Source organism: Orcinus orca, chromosome 20 (genome assembly GCF_937001465.1).
Source record: "Orcinus orca chromosome 20, mOrcOrc1.1, whole genome shotgun sequence".
In the NCBI taxonomy this organism is placed as follows: domain Eukaryota; kingdom Metazoa; phylum Chordata; class Mammalia; order Artiodactyla; family Delphinidae; genus Orcinus; species Orcinus orca.
In genome coordinates this window covers 13738338-13752247 of record NC_064578.1, presented here as the reverse complement: position 1 = coordinate 13752247, position 13910 = coordinate 13738338, and the positions used below count along the sequence as shown (strand labels likewise).

The 13910-nt window shown below is 46.9% G+C and overlaps 1 protein-coding gene across 1 annotated transcript in view; it reads left to right on the top strand.

Annotated features, from left to right (window-relative positions):
• The window catches only part of HYDIN (HYDIN axonemal central pair apparatus protein), a 440857-nt gene that overhangs the window by 401765 nt on the left and 25182 nt on the right, over window positions 1-13910 (top strand). The window contains exons 69-78 of the mRNA XM_049703807.1: window positions 1985-2082; window positions 2836-3043; window positions 4214-4426; window positions 4898-5036; window positions 6084-6249; window positions 8751-8898; window positions 9329-9536; window positions 10009-10230; window positions 10677-10846; window positions 12710-12908. Of these exons, the coding sequence (XP_049559764.1) occupies window positions 1985-2082; window positions 2836-3043; window positions 4214-4426; window positions 4898-5036; window positions 6084-6249; window positions 8751-8898; window positions 9329-9536; window positions 10009-10230; window positions 10677-10846; window positions 12710-12908 (1771 nt within the window). The remainder of the gene's footprint in view (window positions 1-1984; window positions 2083-2835; window positions 3044-4213; window positions 4427-4897; window positions 5037-6083; window positions 6250-8750; window positions 8899-9328; window positions 9537-10008; window positions 10231-10676; window positions 10847-12709; window positions 12909-13910) is intronic.

The window sequence follows — 13910 nt, the reverse complement described above, 5'->3', positions numbered from 1 at the left end:
GACAATACCTACGCTAGCGGGCATGGGGTCCATCTTAGCTTAGAAGGCCGTGACCAACAGAAGCCAACATTTCTCGTAACCACTCCATGGCTATAGCTTCCAGGATCCCTGCAAGGGACGTGCCCAGTTACAAGAGTCACTACACTCAGAGAACCCCAGTGCTATGGCCTCCCTCCAGGGAATCACGATTCTTCCCAGTCCAGCCCAAAGCAAGTTACCAATCAGGTGTCATTTTTACTATAAACAAAGTTGTCTAATAATATGGCTGACATTTCTCTCTTACCAGGCTTCCACGGAAGCAGAACTAGAAAATTAATTCAAAGTTGAAATTGTCCTTAGAAGGAGAAAGGGTTATGTTAACCCTTTATCCACACTCAGGTGATACAAGGATGCTGTGGGTCCTGCTCTCAAAGAGCTCGTAGTGGGTGTTGGGGGAATGGGTGAAAATAGTTCAACTGATGGTTGCAGTACAGTGCTCTGGGTTTGCAGGAAGCATACCTAAAGCAGACCAAGATATAGGGAGAGACAAGTGTGGACAAAGTGGTGGCCCAGCTGAACTTCGGAGGAGAAATAGGAGGTGGCCAGGTGAGGAAGTGAGAAAAAGGGCCTTCAGGCAGAGAGAGCAACATAGAGAGAAAGCCTGTGACTGTTCTTTGAGAATTACAAACACAAAAGCGTAAGCCACTGACATTTCTGCATTGTAAAAATTAGTAATTAACTTGTTCAACTCATTCTGCATTTGTGGCACTTAAGGCGTCCTCTCAAATTAGTATAGAACCAAAAGGTAGGAAGCAGGAAGTGGTATCTTCTGCTGACGGCCATTTCACCTACAGCAGGGGTCAGCAAACTCTGGCCCGTGGACCAAACCCAGCCAGCTGCTTATTTTTATAGATACAGTTATGTGGACACACAGCTGTGCCCGTCTGTTTATTATCGTCCACGGCTGCTTCTGCACTTCCACAGCAGAGGGAGCAGTTGCTGCAGAAATCTCTGGCACGCAAAGCCAAAAACCTTACTATCTGGCCCTTTACAGAGCATTTGTTCACTCCTGGACCTAAACCAAGAATGCGTTTTTACTAAAAGTATTCTGTTCCACTGAGATTTCTCCTCTTTATAAAAATTTGCTTTAGGATAAAGACCAGTGCTCATAAATTCACACAATCCATAAATTCACACAAGCCCCTGAGGCCAAAGCACCTTGACTTCAGGCACAGCTACATGGTCTACCTGGACCGGATAATGGGAATCTAACCCCTAAACCCCACCTTTAGACCTACTGCCCCACCGCAACTCTCAGCTCCTACTTCTCCCCTAAAACTGGGAAGAGCGTGTGTGTTTCTTTCTCTTGCACAACCATTTTCTTACATCAGGGCCTCATCCTCTTGCTGTGACTGTGATCAAGTTCAATCGTGATTCCAGAAAAAGCTTCTATCTCCCAGTTCTTGTCTTAGAGCAGGGAAACTTGAGACAAGAAAAGTCTCCACTCATTGAGAATTTGAGACAAGTATGTGTCTCAGCCAGTGAAGACATCTGAGGCAGGGGTCAAATGGTTTCTGACCACAAGGACATTGTTTCTGGTGGAAAGTGATTCAGGAAAGGAGAGGCTTTGGAATTTGCACCCGAGGAAGGTGCTGTCTTGTGAAATAGAGTTTGTTTCCTCTCTCATGGGAATTTTTCAGGATTACCATGATGCAGGCTGAGAGCTCATTGCACAGGCTGCCAGTAGTATGCAAGATGATTTAAGTGCTAAACATCTGCATACTTTTACTTTTAATAGCTATATATATATTTTGTGTGTGTGTTTTAGAAGGAAATATAACAAGTATATCGCATGCATGACTTCAGATAAAATTGCTTAAAACTTGTCTTTGAAGAAATATTTAAGAAACGAAGTGACTTAAAAAAGTTAACGGTACAGATGATGTGCAGACAGGACAAAAATCTGAAGCACGTTTCTCAATTCCATTCCCTGATCTGTTTGCAGGTTTGAACTGATTAATTCAGGAAATGTGCAGCTGGAATTCAGCTGGATCTCAGAAGAGACGGCAAAGGCTGTCAGCTTTGCAATGCCAGACAACCAAGGTAAGTGCGGTGACGGGTAAAACCCAGGGCTTGAACTGGGTCCCCAGTTATTACAAGAAGCTTGTTCATGGAGAAGCAAGCACTGCTCCAACGGCCCCCTAAGAAGCAAAGGAGAAGCAGAGCAGAGGCCTCCTGGCATCTGCAGAGCCAAAAGGGCCTGAGAAACTCAAGAGCTGAGATCTGCCTTCCTGGGGCCCACACAGATCCCTAGGAATCTTTTCTTTTAGATCTTAACCTTCTGGAAGATTACAGACTCTTGGAGAAACTGATGAAAGCTATGAACTGTCTCCCCAGGAAAATACACACCCATGCCCAATTTGCACTTTAAAAAGAGCCCAACACTTAGTGGGCAATTATCCATTAATTCTCTTTCAACTTGGAGTTTCCCAGACCTTCCTAATGAGCCCTTTTCCATGGGCCCCCAGATTATGAACCCCTACTTTAAAGCAATGATTCTCCAAAGATTATGTTCACAGCCCATTATTCTTGAGGCACGTGACCCACAGACGTCTACTTGACCCACCCCCTTGAGCCAAAAGAAAACAAACATGAAAACTTGATGTAATTAATGGAAGTGTTTTTCATGAGTCTCATGTGAGAGATGGGAGCCCATTCTTTGGGCCCTGGGGCCCAAAGTATACCTGCTAGCAGAGGTGAGCCCACAGAGGGTGCCTAGGGCCTGTGAGTGGGCTGCCCCACACCTGCCCTCCCACTGCAGGTGCAGAATATCACTGGCGCTCTATCTGCCCCCAGGTTTCTCCCAAAATGACCAGCTTAGCCAGGGCACGCTGCACACGGGCAGCACCCTGGACAGTGCCATGGACCACTGGAACGAAGCTTCCCTGCCACCCTTCTCTGTGGAGCCCGTCTCAGGCATGGTGCCCGTGGGGAAGACCCAGAAGCTCAAAGTGAAATTCTCCCCAATGGAGGTTGGAGACTTCGAGAGCAATCTTCTCTGCCAGTAAGGAGATGATCTCCCAGCACAAAGCGCTGCAGCTCCTAGCCCCTCTTCTGTCCCACCACGCCCACCATTCTTTCCAGCCCCAGACCCCTCCTCAGCCCCACATTGCCACATTTCCCTTTGGAGGACAAGGAGAATCCATTCTTTTGTATAGCTCATCAACCCTCTGTAGACCCTGCCTCCCGCCCATCTCCCCTTCCCGGCCACGTACAGGATTCCACTGGGCAACAGGATGGTGGGCAGCCAGCTGGGTTCCAGTCCTGGGGCAAGCATGAACTTGGGAAAGCTTTCTTGTACCTTTTCTGAGACTCAGTTTCCTCCTATGTAAAATGCAAATGACAATACCCACCTTGTAGAGTTGTGAAGACTAAATGAGCTAATTCAAGTGAAGAGCTTTGAACAGTGCCTGGCACGCAATAAGTACAATAAACATTAGGTGGTGGTGGCGATGGAGGAGGTGGACCTGGTACATAGTAAGCGAGGGACAGATGGGGCCCAGGTCCAGTTAGAGGAGAGTCAATCCAGTAACATCTGGCAATGAAAGTCCCTGATGTGGTACCCACTCCCCGGCCAGCTCCATGGAGAACACCTACCTTAGAGGAAGTCTGTGATCCATGGCATAGGGTGGCAGAGACCTATGTGAACAATAAGACCTATAGAAACCCTGCAATCACACTGCAGGGACCTTTCCCACACCTGGGCCACCTAAGCTTGGTGCTGGGGCTCGAGGTCTGCTCACATCTAGTGTGCTTTCTCCAAGGAGCTCAGGGTAGTTTTGTAAGGATGTCTGAGTCCTTTTTTGTATCCCACTAGATGCCTATGAAGGAGCCCAGAGGGAAAGACTCTGTGCTGACCTTACAGCAGGGAGGCTTTCTCACCATTGGCAAAGGAAGTAACTTGAGGCCATAGTAAGGTACACAGAAGGAACCAGAATTCAGGCCTCTCATACTCAGCCCATTCATGCATCCATCCACTCCACAATTAATTAGTGACCACCTACTATGTACCATGTACTGTTCAAGGCACTGAGGTTATATTGCTGACCGAGACAGACCCAGCCTCTGCTCTCATGGAGTTCACATTCTGATGGGTGTCATATTCATTTACAACCACGACAGCAAAAATCGATTAAAAAGTTAAAAATAGATCAAAATAACCTTATCCCCTCAGGATTCCTAACCTGCCACCTGGAGAGCAAGGCCCAGTCCTGTCAGCAAAAGGGCGGAGCTCCCTGCCCTTCTGCCATTTTGACCTGAAAGACTCGGACTACATCAGCGGTCATCGGCGCAACCCAGATCTCCCAGGGCCTCGTGGTGGGGCTCTGGATCCAAACACCCGGGTGATTGAGTTCACCAGCGTGGGCATAGGAGGGAAGTGTCTCCGGTGAGTCATTTAGGTTTGCGCTAGTTGAGTTCATATCCGTCAGTCCTTCTAAAAACTCAGAGTAGGAATTCAGAGTAGCAAGCTAGACTGACACGTAGAAGCACGCTTGCTGTCCTGGGGTCTGACTTCAGAGAACTGCCTCCGTGAGGAAGCTGTCTTCTGTCTCCCTGGTTTTGACACTCTGGAAAACTTGGAAGACATAAAAATAGGATCCCTGACCACTGCCTTGACCACAGAGGATCACTGGAACAGAAGAGCCCTTGGTGTCATTATTATTCCAAAGTCCAGAACTCTAGCCACACTTGGGATCCCCAAGTGAGATGCAGTTTTTGTTTCTGCAGCAACGAAGTGCTCAGAACAGTTCTGATTCCCACATAAAGGAAGTGTGCTAGGGAACAGTCTAGAAAAGTTTCTCTTAATCCTCAAGCCCCTCTCTCACTCTCTGCTATCGATTCTTCCCCCCTCGGCCAGGACTTTTACAATACTGAACCCGACCAATAGCACCTACTCCTTCTGCTGGGTCTCTGAAGAAACTGAAAGTCTCCAGAACCCTCCAGCCTTCACATGCCTTACAGAAAAGGGCCTCATCCTCCCTGAAAAGAAAGCTGAGGTGTGTATGAATGGGGACCGCTTGACCCAGGACTTTATTAATTCTATGCCCCTCTGCATAGCAGGTCTGCGGTAGAGCATGGGTAGAGTTAGGGAGAACAGCCTAAGGGTGTGTCCATCAACAAGTGTTTCTTGAGTGGCTACTCTATGTGTTAGGCAGTCCTCATGGACAAGACAAACCCGAGCTCTCTTGATTGGCCATGGAGAAACAGAAGTTTTAAAAATTGAGATTATTAAAGCAAGGAAAGGAGAGTTGGACACCAATGCCTGGAGACTCTACTAGGACTCATACAAGAATAAGAAGTAAAGAGTTATTTTTGTCCGAGGGACTGACAGCAATGAAAGGACACAGATGTATTTTTACTTGGTCAGGCCAAAGGGCAAAACAGAAAAGTGGAGTCATGTTCCATGGTTTAGTCCTAATGTCCACACAGTGATTTGGAGCAGAGGGACAGACTTAAAGAAATACGAACTTGCTGGCCAAAACAGCTCTGTGGACTCTATGTCCTGTAAATTCCACAGAGAATCTTGGAGGCAGAAATAAATCCATGAAACGGAAATTCCGAATTCAGTTGCCTTCAGGAAGACCATACAAATGAATGACGCAGGCCAAGGGGACAGTGATAGGGAATGATGGGCACCAGGGCTGGCTGGCCACAGTGCTTCTCTGGAAGGTCACCATACAGAGCAGTGGGCTCAGCGTTGCTGGTTCTCCCAGACTTTTCAGGAAAAGCCCAAATTACAAGCTTCCACCTTGAATCTTTCCATTTTTACATGCCATCCAGAGACATGGCATGAAATATGGTAGCCTAGCCAGCAGAGCCTGTGAGTGGGGTAGACCCCCTGAGAAATACTTGGTGGGCTGGGCAAACAGAGATTGATGTTGCTGTTACAGCTAAACTTACGTGCCCTTACAAAGAGGGTAGAAAGGAAGTGATGACCTGGTAGTGTCCACCCGCATAACCCCAGGGCTGGCAAGCCTCTAAAGGCACATGGAGTAAACACACAGAAGTGCCTCTAACTGCTCTGCTCCAACCTGTCTTCTCAGATTATCTTCCAGTTCACACCTTTCCATCTGGACATCTCGGAAGCATTCTGGACTTTCTTAATCCCCGAACACAACATCACAGTCCCTTTCCTGCTGGTAGGCAAAGCCACTGACCCTCTCATCAATCTGGACAAGTCACATCTCAACTTCAGTTGTCTCCTCATTGGTAAGGCTGCCCTGTTGGTTTATGTTTAGAATTGGCATGACCTGTGGGGAAGGGGCGTGGGACCAACCCAGCAATGCGCTGCAGGAGCAGACATGGGCAGGGAGCTCTTCCTGGTGCCTTCCAGAAGCATGTCAGAGGGCCTCTGTCACTATTCACAAGGCCACAAAATATTCAACCTCTCAATCTAATTTCCATCAAGTGTCTTCTAAACCCACACACCAATAACCTAAGGAAATTTAGGAGGCTTGCTACAGAGCCTACTTGGAAGATTCCTTTGGGGCCTGGACTGACTATGTTTATTTCCAGATCCCCACGTCAGCCCCATCCTGCTTGCATGTGCCCCCAGATTATGGCTGTATCTGTTTGCTTCTTGTTCTGTGCCAAAGTGATCACATTTCTCTGCCACCCTTTCACACTTTTATCCAGCTCAACAAATATTACCGAGCCCCTTGTGTGAGCCAGGCACTCTTCTGTGAGCTGGGAATGCGTTGGACAAAGCCCAAGTCCCGACCGTCATGATGGTTACATTCTAGTAGCAGGAAGCAGACTACCAAAACATGACAAAGCAAAATGTATAGCATGTCAGATGTTGATAAGTGTTCCAGAGAAGAATAAAGCAGGGTAGGGGAATAAGGAATGCTAGTGGGCAGTGGGAAGGTGACATTTGAGGTGAGACTTGAAGGACATAAAGGAAGTGATTGGCAAGTCCCTTATAACACTGTGAATCTATCACATGGATGTGATGTTTTGTGTGTGTGTGTGTGTGTGTGTGTGTGTAAAATACAACTAAAGTCAGAGGATTTTTTAGTAATTCATTAGATTTTATTATTTATAAAAGTAATATTCTTTATACATCAATCAATATGGTGTTGTATAAGGAAAAATGTAATAATCATTCCCCCCCATTCTATCTCATCCTTTCCTTTCTGTCAAAGGAAACCAGTGTTAACAATGTGCTGTGTATTACTTCCATACATTCCTTATACTGATACATATAAACAGATAGGAGGAGATTGTGGCATTTAGTAAGGTTTTGAACAAATAAATGAGCAATGTAGCGTAAGAATAATAAGACAAACAGGGTTTAATCTAGGAAGGCAATGATGGTGCATTTCAATATAATTGTTACATCAACAGATTAAAGAAGAACCAGGTGGTCATACTGATATATACTGAAAAGTCATTTCTAAAATTCAGCAGACATTCTCAACAAAAACTCTAATAGTAAAATAGGAATAGAGGGAAAAACGTGAATAAAGAAGATTAACCAAAATCAAGGGGCAGATATTATCTGGTAATAAACTACTAAAGTCACTTCAATTAAAGTCAGGAATTAGGCAAGGATGTTCATTATCACCGTCATTATTGAACACTTTCTTAGTGATTTTAGCAAATACAATAGAGCAAGAAAATTAAATAATTGACAAACATTGGGGAAAAAAGAGGCAAAATTATCTCATTATGCTGTTGCTGATGACTTCATACATAGATAACCCCAAGAGACTCTAGAGAAAAGCAAAACAAACTGCTAGAATCAGCAGGATGATGTAGGAACGACTGGATGCAAGACGTGTGCAAAACTCAACGGCTTCTCTTTCCTTAGCAGTAAAGCGCCTAGAGACAGACAAAAAATTCCATTCATAAGACCTGCATGATAGCTAAGGATAAATGTAGCGAGAAAAGCACAGGACCTATGTGGATAAAACTATAAAATCTTACTAAAATGCCCCCAAGCAGGATCTGAACATTTGTCAATTCTCCCAAAATTAAATGCAAATTTAACCGAGTTTCAATTAAAATCCCAACTAGGGTTGTCAGATAAAATACAAGATGCACAGTTAAATCTGAATTTCAGATAACAATGGATAGCAGTTCAGAATGCCAAGCAATATGCAATATTTGGGACATACTTATACTAAAAAATTATTTGCTAAATCTGGCAACCTTAGTTCCAAAATGATTGGGGTGAGGGGGGAGTTGCAAAAAATGATTCTGAAGTTCATGTGGAAAAATAGATGCTCTACAATAGTCAAGGAAAGTAAGAAAAAGCAAAACAGTGATAGGAGATGTATTAGTCAGGGCCCTGTCAGCACGCTGGTGACATACCCAAAGCCTAATTCGAAAGAGTCCGATGCAGGGGTTGTTTACAGAGATATGGGCAGGGCTGAGGGGCCTACCAGCCCCCATTAACAAAAGCAGGAAGGCATCGGGTCTGAAGGAACAAGGAGGATCCCAGGAGAGCTGTGACCCAGGCAGAGCAGCCACCTAAGAGGAACAGGCAGTTGATGGGGTAAAGTTCTAGAAGGAAGAGGTAGAGTCCCTTTGGGAGGAAGGATCCTTGTAGAGCAAAAAGAAGGAAGAGAGGAGGCCAAAGGCCGAGGAGCTGGGAAGAGGAAGGGAAAGAAGCTGCGGAGCCTCTTCTACGAAGGCTTCCTCGTGCCTCCTGAGGTGGGCCAGGAGCAGGCACGAGGCCTCCCTGAGGGCAGTGTTTCCCCCTCCAGGCAGAGAGGCCAGGGAGACCGTGAAGATCATCAACAAGGAGGAGCAGAGGTTCCATTTTGCCTTCCAGGACACCTCCCGATATTCTGAAGGTTTCAGCAGCAGCCTGGTCGTGTGTCCCATGGAAGGCTGGGTCCCACCGCTGTCCAGGTAAACAGAAAGGAAGGCCCCCAGGACTGCACTCGCCCAACATGGCAGGGTCCCAGGCCCACCAGCCAGGAGAATCGGTTTCCCTTCGAGTGCCCCGTCCCTGAAGTCTCTCCCCACTCTAAAATTTAGATATTACAATTCCATCTCTGTCCTACTTATTCCCTGTTGTCAATTTTCCTAGTGAATTGTAGAGCATTGAGAACTTTAAGCTCTTGTTCTCAGTATTTTCTTATGTTTATATTCTTTTCCTTGCTATCCACTGTGTTTGCAAATCCATAAAGCAGTGGCCTGCCGTGCCTGGCAAATCTTCAAAATTCATCGTGATTTGGAGTTAGGATGGCTTTTCCTCCTAGTGTATAATAGTTTAGTATTCAGCCTTCTTGAACAGGTTGGTCTAGTCATCTAATCTGCTGTCTTCGTCCCCAACCAGGTTCCCAATTGATATTTTCTTCACACCGAAGCAGGAAGGAGAAGTGAACTTCAATTTGATCTGCAATGTGGAAAAGAAAGCCCACCCTCTGACCTTAAATGTCAAGGCTCAGGGCTACTCTATGAATGCAGAGGTCAAGTGCAAGGACAAGACTGGCACCGTCACTCTCTTGACTCCCAACCAGACCACGACTCTCAACTTCTATGAGGTAAAGATGAGAGAGGGCCTCGCTCTCTCTGTTTCCACACTGGCTGGGAAAAGCAGTACAAGTGAATAGTCGCTGAATCTCTGTTTCAAATGCCGGGGAGACCAGGAGAACAGAAACAGGCCAGGAGCAGCTCCGCCCCCAGAATGTGTATGGTTCTGATGTGAAAGCTTATTTTACTTTCCAGAGGGTGGAGAGATGGGAGAGAAGGGGGAAATGCTTGTCTTAAACCTACAGAAGGATGTTTTGCTACCAAGTGAGATCTAGGAATTAAATTGTCATCTCACTCTTCTCACCTAGTAGCTCTTGCTGGGCTCTCTGACTACTCTCTGAGCTAATGAAACTCAACTCGCGAAAATCATCTGCCTTCACTATTTCCCACAGGGTGTTTTCCCCCAACGTGTTGCATATCCTGACCCCACAGAAGGGAACCATGGTTTGCATTCACTCAACATTCAACTCTGTTCTCTCTCAGGTGGCGTTGAATGAATGTGTCCAGTGTGAATTCAGCTTCATCAACACAGGCAAGTTCAACTTCAGCTTCCAGGCAGAGCTATCCGGCCCCAAGTCCCTGCTGCAGTACTTGGAATTTTCACCCATGGATGGCAGTGTGGATGTGGGGCAGAGTGCACAGGCCTCCCTGTCTTTCCAGCCATTTAAGAAATGTGTCTTGAAGGGCCTGGAACTCAAAATCAAGGTGAGACCATTTAACATTGTCCAACACTGAACGCATTCACAGCATTCTGTCTTGAGAACTATGTCTGATGGCCACCCTTAGCTGCAAGGAAGGATGGGAAGTCAAGCATGTTTCCCAGGCACATTGGCAGCCAGAGTCCTGCTAATGAGGAGGCCCTGGGAGGCAGCTGTTGGGTAAGGACTGGCAGTCTCTGCACACCCCTCCGCCTTCAGGCTGAATCATCGCTGCAGGAGCAAAGCAAGAGCCAATGTCGGGCCCGGGTGCAGAGTAGTCCATCTTGCTTTCCTTAAATAAACATGTAAACTGTTCATCAGAATCTCTGCAGATGGAGCCCTGAGACCTGAATTTTTTTTAAGCACTCGACTGTTCCCCTCCTTCACCTGAGGGCGTAAGGGCCCTTTCCTCTCACTTCTAATCACACTCCACCTGCCATTCCCTTCCCACAGATCAGCCACGGTCCAACATTTTTGTGCAGCATCTCAGGCTGTGCCGTGAGCCCAGCCGTCCATTTCTCCTTCACCAGCTACAACTTTGGGACCTGCTTCATCTACCAAGCTGGGATGCCCCCATACAAACAAATCCTAGTTGTCTCCAGCAAGGAAGAGACGTCTATGAGGTAAGCAGACTTCCCAGAGCTTCCAGATGATTCTGCCACTCCTGTGGGTCCTACAGCCTCCACACAGGTGGGGTCCTGCCAGGACAGAAAAGGAAGGATTCTGGGAAAGCCTCAGACACGGGTGGGCGTGAATCCTGAGTCTCCTTTCCCCGCCGCTAACACTCATACTTGGATAGCCATGAGCTACTCTGCTAAAAAAAAAATCCTCTTCTGGAAATGAGGAGGGCAATGCCGAGCGACCTGACAAGAGGTTCGATGGCTTCCACTTATTTTCCACATGTAATAGATGTGGGAACTGAGGTTTGGAGAGTTAAAAAGTTAATTTCTCAGGCGAGTGACCTTGCAGCAAATGGCAGATCTAAACTGAGCCTGAGCCTTCTGATTCAAATCCAGCCTCTCTGTGCCATCCCTGTGTAGAATGTTCCAGTCCAGGTTTCTGGGCCCTATTCCAGACCTAAGAAAACAAAACTGGCCCAGAGACCTATGTTTATTCGAAGTTCTCCAGGTTAGTACTCTGCAAGTGAACTTTCTTCAGTGTCAGAAATGTTGTATGTCTGCACTGTCCAGTGCGGTAGCCTACAGCTGCACGTGACTGTGGGGCACTTGAAATGTGGCTAGTGCCACTGCAGAACAGAACTTCATTTTATTGTATTTTAATTAATTTTATCTCTAAGAGCCACGTGTGTCTAGTGGCTACCATATCACATAGCACAGGTCTAGGTTCAGATCCCAGCGCTTCCCTAGCTGTGTGACCTTGGGCAAAATTTTTAAACTCTCTGTGCCTCTGTCTCCTTGCCTGAAGTGGGGGATAGTCGTACCTCCCCACAGGGCTATTAGAAGGATTAAATTAGTTCCTTTAGAGAGAGTACTTAGAACAGTGCCCGGAACGTAGGAAATGCTCCGTTTTTTTAATCTGCTGCTACTGTTGTGGCGGTGATGGTGGTGATGGTGCTGGTGACGATGATGATGATTCTCCTGAATGTTAAATTACAAGAGTGTCATGTAGTTTTAAATACTAATTTAAAATCTTATCCACCTACACTCCTCCTTGCCTGATTTAATCTGAGTCTTACTTTGCTTAAGGCGTGGCGCTCTATTTTATTGCCTCAGCCAGAGTCCTTCTCTAAATACCCGGAAGGCAGATGAGGAGGGGCTGTAATGGAGGTCTACGTGCTTCCTGCCCACACGTGAAGGGGGGTGGACATGATCTTTGAAGGTCCCTTCCAGTTGAGCAATTAGCAATAATAATAATAGCTCACCTTTCTGGAACGTTTCCTCTGTACCCTGTCTAGTGACTGATTTAGTCACTTTATCTCATTTAATCCTCACAACAATTTTATGAGGTAGCCATCACTACCCGCATTTTACAGAGGAGGAAACAGAGACCCAGATGGGCTGAGTAAACGGTTCTCAGGTCACATGGCTAGTTAGGGATAGAACCCGGATCCACACTCCTGTCCGTCTGACTCTGGACACATACGCCTCCCCACTGTGCTTTACCACCCAGTTACTTCAGGAAGCCCCCCCTTCTTATGAAAGGGTACAAAACCATGAGCTGCATTATCAAGGAAGAGAGGATAAAGAAAGTGAAAAGAGCACTGGGCAAAAGGTCATGAGACTTTGCATTTGAGGCCCGGCTCTGCCAGGATCTCTGGATGTGATCTGGGGGAAGTAACTCGACAGTGCCCGGGAGACCACGGGCTGGATCACTGCTGAAGTCCCTTCCAGCCCTTACATTTGGACTCCAGGAAAACTGGGCAGGACATCAAGCAGTGGATCCAGCTCAGAGAAACAAGGGACAAAATCTCCGCCACTGGGTCAGGCATCCGAGAGCTTACACACCTTCCTCCTGATCTTCTCCAGCTTAGAGTGTTTGTACACCAACACCAGCCACCTCGAGGTGAACTTCCGAGTTGATGTGGTGAAGCCAGGAAAGACACTGGAGATTCCCATCATCTTTTATCCTCGAGAAAGTATCAATTATCGAGAACTCATCCCCTTTGAAATCAATGGGCTCTCACAACAAGTAGTTGAAATCAAAGGGAAAGGCACTGAAATGAAGGTAAGAGCCAGTTGGGGAGATCCTCGGGCTGGGCGCCCCTCCTTCTTGCCCTTCTTTGCCCACCTGAGCCCACCTTCCACCCCCTCCAAGTCTCCTGCCCCCAAGCTGCTCTGTCAGGGGGTCAACCAGTCCCACCCAGGGGTGAATCGTCAGATCAGACCCAAGTGAATCACATAGATCTCGTTCAATACCAAACTTTACTGTATCAAAGGATACAAGTAATCACAGGAGGTCACTGGAGAAACACTCTTTTTCTTGGAGAAGTTTGAGACTATCAGATGCGGCATCCCGAGCATGTCCTCTTCGTCCCACATTAGGGCGTGTAGTGTTTTCAGGTTACGAGGTAAGACTTGTTTTAAGCTCTGTATGCAGACAAACCTTTCAGTCATGGGACATTTCCTTAACACCACACAGACTGACATTCTCCAGCCAGCCACAACTCCCAGGATCCTGTTTGACTGAGGGCCTTCCTTCTAACCAGGTGCTCCTACTAGGAAGGGACTGGTCCTGTCCTGCTGCTAATCCCTTTCTTCCCAGTGTCTGGTTAACATTTAAGGTGTCTGTCTGGTAGGAGTATTTGCGTTTCATAGGGAGTTTTGGAAAACTGAAGACCTTCCAAGATCCTCGGCAATGCATGGGACATTTCAGCAGCCAAGAGAAAATGGGAGGGGTGTATTCCGGCAGCCTTCCCATCAAGCTGGAGAGCAACAGGACCAGGCCACCTGGTGTGTCTGCACCCGCGCCAGTGATGGGGTCTCTTCTGATGTCATTGATTCATTCGAGTGTTCATTCTTTCATCACTCATTCAGCACCCATTGTGTCAGGTGCTTTGCAGAAATCCTGCAGAGGAGGCTTAAGCGTGTTCTCTCACCTCCAGGAGTTCACAGGGTGGGGCTGGAGACCCTTGCCTTTGTACACAAAATGGAAACATATGGGCAGGATAGAAAGAGCGTGTAGGGGAGGGGTGCAGTTTAGTGACTGGTCAAATGACAGTGACCAGTG